This window comes from Bison bison, unplaced genomic scaffold, assembly GCF_000754665.1.
Source record: "Bison bison bison isolate TAMUID 2011002044 unplaced genomic scaffold, Bison_UMD1.0 scf7180017864236, whole genome shotgun sequence".
In the NCBI taxonomy this organism is placed as follows: domain Eukaryota; kingdom Metazoa; phylum Chordata; class Mammalia; order Artiodactyla; family Bovidae; genus Bison; species Bison bison.
This window is the reverse complement of record NW_011494808.1, coordinates 2,986,696-2,993,481: the sequence shown is the minus strand read 5'-3', so window position 1 is coordinate 2,993,481 and position 6,786 is coordinate 2,986,696. Positions and strand designations below refer to the sequence as shown.

General features: G+C 44.5%; 1 protein-coding gene across 2 annotated transcripts in view; it reads right to left on the bottom strand.

Annotated features, from left to right (window-relative positions):
- Window positions 1–6,756, bottom strand: part of SMIM19 (small integral membrane protein 19) — a 13,290-nt gene extending 6,534 nt beyond the window's left edge. The window contains exons 1-3 of one of the 2 annotated variants that reach the window (XM_010846389.1): window positions 6,671–6,756; window positions 2,594–2,731; window positions 966–1,090 (exon numbers count right to left, since the gene is read on the bottom strand). In XM_010846389.1, the coding sequence (XP_010844691.1) occupies window positions 966–1,090; window positions 2,594–2,727 (259 nt within the window). In that variant the 5' untranslated portion in view covers window positions 2,728–2,731; window positions 6,671–6,756. Of the gene's footprint in view, window positions 1–965; window positions 1,091–2,593; window positions 2,732–3,492; window positions 5,089–6,670 lie in introns of those variants that run through there. The other variant, XM_010846388.1, reaches the window with a different exon arrangement.
- Between the last annotated feature and the right edge of the window lie 30 nt (window positions 6,757–6,786).

Genomic DNA, 6,786 nt, shown 5'->3' with positions numbered 1-6,786 from the left:
GAGGTTGTGGCTTGGATGCAACTTTCACCCTGGCTCTGTGCCCTTTAACCTTTGTTTCTTCTCCACCACCTACACACTCAGCGTTGGGATTCACAGGGTATGTTAATAACCTCTGGCCTGGAAGCTGTTCCTATACGCATATAATGTGGCTGCGGTACGCGGTCATTTAATTGAAACTGAAGTGACTGCAAACTCTGTAAACACAAAACTCAAACCCAAACTAAAAGTAGCTTCAACTCACAACCTCCCCTTAGCCGGATCCTCAAAGTGCTCGTGGCCACCTCAGCACCACTGCATGTGCGGCAAGTCAGAGGAGGACCAGACAGAAATCTCATCAACTAGCAAAACATCTAATTTTTGCTGAATTTTCAAAAACATGATCACATGAACAGCTTGGTAGGGCTCCTTTCGGGGGGACGGCTCCACATGGGGGAAGGGTCCTGAAGCACTAACTTCATGCAAACCAGGTGCTATGCTTCTATTATCAGCTATTTTTTTAAATTAAAAAAAATTTTTTTTCACTGAAGTATAGTTGATTTAAAATGTTGTGCTAGTTCCTGGAGTATAGCAAAGTGATACACATATATATACATATTCTTTTCCATTAAGGTTTGTTACAGGATATTGAATATAGTTCCCTGTGCCACCATCATTTATTTCTGATAACCTTTGAAAACTACACACAAATTTTTTAAAAACGTAGGTATTAAACATGCTTATGTATGTAATAAGGCTTCCTAGGTGGTGCAGTGGTAAACAATCTGCTTGCCAAGCAGGAGACGAAGGTTCGATCCCTAGGTCAGAAAGATCCCCTTGGAGAAGAAATGGCAACCCACTCCAGTATTCTTGTCCAGGAAACCTCATGGACAGAGGAGCCTGGTGGGCTACAGTCCGTGGGGCTGCAAAGAGTCAGACAGGACTGAGTGACTGAACAACATATATGCAATTAGGCAGAGTATACTTACAAATGGAGTACATTTCTAGCTGCTGTCTTAAACGAATTTTGCTTATTGTGTCATAAAAGTTGGGCTCTGACAGAGTTTCTGCTGGAGGTGGCAAACTGAATATCCTCATAATTTTCCTTTTATTCCTAAAACACAAAAACGATGCAGAGAAGAGATTTGTATTCTCAGCTATAGGACTGTAACACTCTCGTGACCGTAGTAACCAGAAGCTGCATTAAAAGGACGCAAGTGGCCACGAGTCCCTCTTCAGTTCTGTCCCCGTGAGATGCTGCCTTGGCTCAAGTATTCTCTCTTTCACTAAAAGTAAGAAGTTGCACATGTATAGTCACAGAGTTACAAGAAAGGAAAAGCAGTGACTGAATACACCCACTTCATACGACATGTCTCTCCTCATCTCCACAAAAAATGCCCTATTGTTTAGAAAAATGCACAGACAAAAAAAGTACGATTCTTTTCCTCCCTGTCATGTCATGCAAATAAAGCTAATTTACTGGGGGTAGTGAATAAACAGAATGTGAGCAGACCTTAATTCTGGGAAACAATGAATAAAACTATTTCTTAAATAGAGTAGCATGGCCTTAGTGGGGTCATCTAGTTAAAATGAACAACAGCCTGTCTATGCTTTTAAAACAGTGGGGTGGGGAGGAGGCGGCAGCTCTCTTTAGGGGACCGCTGTCGCCTGCCAGTGGCCCTGGGGTGATCCGTGGGGGCTCTTCTCGCCCCTCCCCCCAGCCTAGAGTCCAGGAGGCCAGCGGCTCAGGGTTCACGGGGCTGTGAAGGGCGAGCCTGCATGTCCCACGGGCAGGGTGAATCTGAACTATTTCCCAGGCCAGGCAGCAATTATTCTTGGATGACTAATTATCCCGGACTGTCTAAAGCCTCTGACCTTGGTACAGGACGTCACAAAGCATGTGGCTATGAGCAGAAGCAACTCAATCCAACTACTGCTTTCTTCCTCTTCAAAGCAACACCTCCCTCCCTTTTTGTTCACTGTTCTTAAAGGAGCCAGGGAGTGTGGAAAAGGACAGTTAAACTGTGCGACAGTCAGCAGGAAGTATTTGTGGAGGATTTACACTAATGCGCCACTTCAGGGACACAACGGTTAAATAAAAGCCCCTGTTCTCGGGGGACTGAGTGTTTGCGGGATGGACAGACAAGAAATCGAACCATATAACATCATTCACTAAGTTCTGGGACACAGTCATGCGTAAGAAACAGAAGGGAAAACTTGAAACGTGCGAGGACAGAAGTGCTGAACGTGTAGGAGTTGGTGTTTGTGCATTTCAGGGACGTGGGCCAAAAATATGTGCTCGTCCGAGGGTGACAGTGAACTGGCTGAGTGATAACTCTGAGCTATATCAGAAGTGATAGAATGGGAGTACAGAGCAGCTGGCCTGGGAGCCGAGAGCTGCACTCACAGCCCGGCTCTCAGAGCAGCTGGGTTTTGCAAGCCAAGTCCTGGTGTCTGGTATTTGAGGGCAGGGCCGAGGAGAGAGAGCTTTCATAGTAGGAACCAAAATGCTGGTGAAATCGTTTTTGTGCATTAAATTTAGATCAAACCAACCAACCTGCAAAACTTGCAAATGCTCAGGATCTTCTCATCAACCCTGAGAACCTCAAGCCTTTACCTCTTGGCATACATGAAGAGCCCGAAGCTGACGAGTATCACCACCAGGTACACGTTGGTGGCTTCATTCCAGGCCTCGTGGACGCTGTAGTCCATGGCCCCGTCGTCCCCCATCACTCCGTAGCCCCCAGGCATGGGCCTGTAAGACAATAAAGGGGGCAGGTGACAGTGTGAAGGCCGGACAAAGGCGGGCGAACAGAGGGCCCGCAGGCCAGCGGCAGCCCCTGGTCTCCCTGTGGCCCAGGAGCCAAAACTGGTTTTACATTTCCAATGGATACATTTTAAACAGTTGAGAGTACTACCAGTATCTTCCATTTTTGCCTCACAGCCCTCAAAGCCTCAAATATATACAATCTGGCCTGTTAAGATTTACAAAACAGAAAACAGACTCACAGACTTAGAAAACAAACTTATGGTTACCAAAGGGGAAAGGGGAGGTGATGGGGAGGGATAAATTAGGAGTCTGGGATCGATACATATGCACCACTTATATATCAAATAATCAACAAAGATCTACTGTGTAGCACTGGGAACTCTAATCAACATTGTAATAAACTATATCGGAAAACAATCTGAAAAACAATGGCTATATGTACACATATAACTGAGTCACTTTGCTGCATACCTGAGACTAACACAATAGTAAACCGCCAATCATACCTCAATACATTAATTAATAAAATAAAAAATTAAGTTAAAAAAAAGGCAAGAAAAAGTTGACCAACCCTGATCTAGATCACTAAGGCACAGAACGCATTTCCCCTTATTTCTGACTTTGAAACATCACAGATCCTACATAAAAGTTCAAACTTGGAGATTAAAAAAATATTTCTAAAAGGATATGGGTTGAAATATCACTGCACATTTTCCAACCTGTAACTATTACCCAGGCAAATGCACCTGAATACTTATGACACAGGCCCACACAACTGGCTGGGTTGCTAAGAGAACAGCACACGTTGGCCTCGTGACAGTGGCTTTGATGAGATGCGCTGGCCAGGACCATGCTCTTCCACAGGCCCCGACGCACCTGGAAAATGAAAATGCCTGCAGCTTTATCTATGCAGCCTTGGCCTCCTGGCCAAATGTGGTTGAAAGAAGCTATAAAAAGTCCCTTTTTGCTATTTACACAGCTGTGACTTCTATTCAAGGAAGTGCATTCTTAGGACATTCCCACAGAAAAATAAGAGTGGTAACAGCAAGTGTATCAAGTAGCGAGGGAAAGACTCCTGGTTTCTCACTTGCCGTTGGGAAGTTCATTGAATTGTTCCTTAAAGAGAAAGTTCTTCCCTTGTGTTAAACCTCAACTAAGTAAGTATAAATGATTCAATATGTGGAAGAAATTCAGAAGTGTTGTTTTAGACACTCTATCAAAAGGAGAAAAACTGAACAAATGACAGGTGATAACTTACTGTAGTTTCTAATGATAGTCATTTTCTAATACCAAGAAAAAGGGTATGTGGAATGTCTAAGAAATCATTTTGTAATTTTTTCTAGACATCCTAAAACAGTGAAAGCATTGTAGAAATTCCTCCACTAAAATATCTGTCCTATGAGCCTCCAAAGTGTTTCTTAATGTAGATTTGTCTCAGTTAATAAGTGCACATTAAGGGCAGAGTCTGTTTTCTTTCTTACAGTTTGCTTCTGCATAAAATGAAATTTCCCCAGGGTCTGCTCCCAGGTCAGCTGGCATTTTGGTCCCTTTCTTACACCTGCAATCTCTATCAGAGGTCTGGGGACAGACTGTACTCATTTACAATAAAGTGAGTATCACTGAATGGCCATTTAACTTAAATTCTAGACACTGAGAGCAAGAGTAATGTCTCTGAAACACCTATGTGTGTCTGATGAAAATACAGATTGGTCTTAGGAAAATTAGAGACTAATAAAAACAGAATTTAAATGATAAAATTTTATAGCTGCAAGATCTAAACATTACTAAATCATTAAACATACACAGTTACTAGCTACTGAAGACTGGCGATGGATTTTTTTTTTTAGAGAGTGGGAGGTGCAGGGGGATTTGACGTTACTCAGTTTCGATTCTTATGCCTTAAAACTGAACTCCAGAGTTTCTCTGAACGTAACATTATTCGTGGTAAGTAATCAACCTACCTTAAAAGGGGAAACTTTTGGAAGATCAGAGACTATAACTGTCTTTATGGGCAAGGAATCTAGAATTTTTTTCTAGATTTTTGTTGGTGCCAAAATGTAAAATAACAATGACTGTTGTGGCTGTAAGAGATGACTTTAGGGCTTCTCTGATGGATCAATGGTAAAGAATCTGCCTGCCAAAGCAGGGGACATGGGTTTGATCCCTGGTCGGGGAGGATCGCACATACCTCAGAGAAATTAAACCCTTGAGCCGGTACTTTAGAGCCCAGGAAACACAACTGCTGAGCCCATTTGCTGCAGCTACTGACTCCCTTGTGCTCTAGAGAAGCCCCCACAATGAGAGGCCCGTGCACTTCCACGACAGAGTACCCGCCCCCCGCCCCTGCTCGCCACAGCTAAAGAAGAGACTGTGCAACAACGAAGACCCAGTACAGCCCAAATAAATAAAATTATTAAAAAAAAAGAGAGAGAGAGCTGACTTTAGGTGTCTGATTTGAGAAGCTGTGGAAGGCCTGGCATTACCATGCCGTCCCTGAGTGGGGTAGGTTTTCAGGATTGGGAGTTAACAAGAAATTAGAGAAGGAACAAGGAACATACATATCTATGGCTACTGAGACATCTTGTAGGTGCCCCTTCTCTGACACAACTGTGAGTGGGTCTCCTACCTGTGTTCTAACACCTGACTGTTCTGAGCCAGGTTAATCTCTTGCTTCAGCGTTTCACTAAATTCTGTTCCTGAACCCCTCAATAAATGGTGTGTTCCTACAGAGCTGTCTTCCTCCTGCTACAAATATGCCAGTCTCTCGTTATATTTGGAGAAGGAGTCTAAAGGACTGCTGACCACAAATGGTGAAATTTTACCAAGAGTTATACAACTTGATTGGTATGCAATGACACTATGCAGTAACACTACTGTTCCGGGGACACGCACTTGAGTTATTTTTAGTACTGTAGTTGTGAAAGATTTGCACCAGGGGTAGGCCTGTCCTGCCCATTCCTCCATCATGACCAATGACATGACTGTGTATGCCTGTCCAAAGTCACCATGCAGACGATGGCTCCCTTGAGCCTGAACTATGACCAGCCCCCTCCCAGCTCCCCACAGGCTAACCAAGTGTACACACACAACCTCCCTCCTGAGGACAAAATGCCCAGGGGCATTACAATGGTTTCTTTCTGGCAAATTAACGGATATTTCAGCAAGCTCACCGTGTGCTTGGATTGTCATGCAGGGCTTTTCTGAGAAAACGGAACCTTTCCCACATATTTTTCCTGTAAATCAATGCTTGAACTATTTCAGCAAGGAGTTGCTGAAATAAGTATCCAGAACTTAAATGAGAACTTAAGTATCCAGAGATAAAGTTGGTAAAACATGAACAACTAGGGATAGATTTCAGTCTGACAAACTTCTACGTAGAGAACTAAACCTCTTCTTGGGATCAAGTGACTGTATCATAAACTATATATATATATATATATATATTTTCCCCCCTCCTGTTTGGGGTTCCGGATACTACCTCTGGTGGTGGTGGTTTGGTCGCTAAGTCGTGTCTGCCCTTTGCGAAACTATGGACTGTAGCCCACCAGCCTCCTCTGTCCATGGATTTCTCCAGACAAGAAGATTGGAGTTGGGTGGCCATGCCCTCCTCCAGGGGCATCTTCAATTGAAGATCCCCTGTCATCACGTCTTAAATGTTACCAATTTCCCCTCTCACTTAAGAGCTTTGTTATTTTGAAACGAATCCAGATGAGAATCACTTAAACAGTTCCACGAGTTCCTCACACAACACAATCCACCACCACCACTGACTGGATTTTTTTTCTCTCCGTGCTCCGAAGCGCTCAAGGTTTGGGGCTCCCGAAGCGGAAGGGGACAAAGTCACGGGCCAACCCGCGGGCCGATGAAGGGCAGTGGGCATCTGAGGGTGCCCGTGCCGGGCAGCCCAGAGACTCGGTGACTCACCACCCGCGTGCTGGGCGCACTCGAGCTCCCACTTGGCAGGAGCCCCGGGGGTGACGGCGGCGGTGAGGGTGAGGGTTACACAACTCGCCTGGAGACACCCCCAGGCGGGGGAGTCA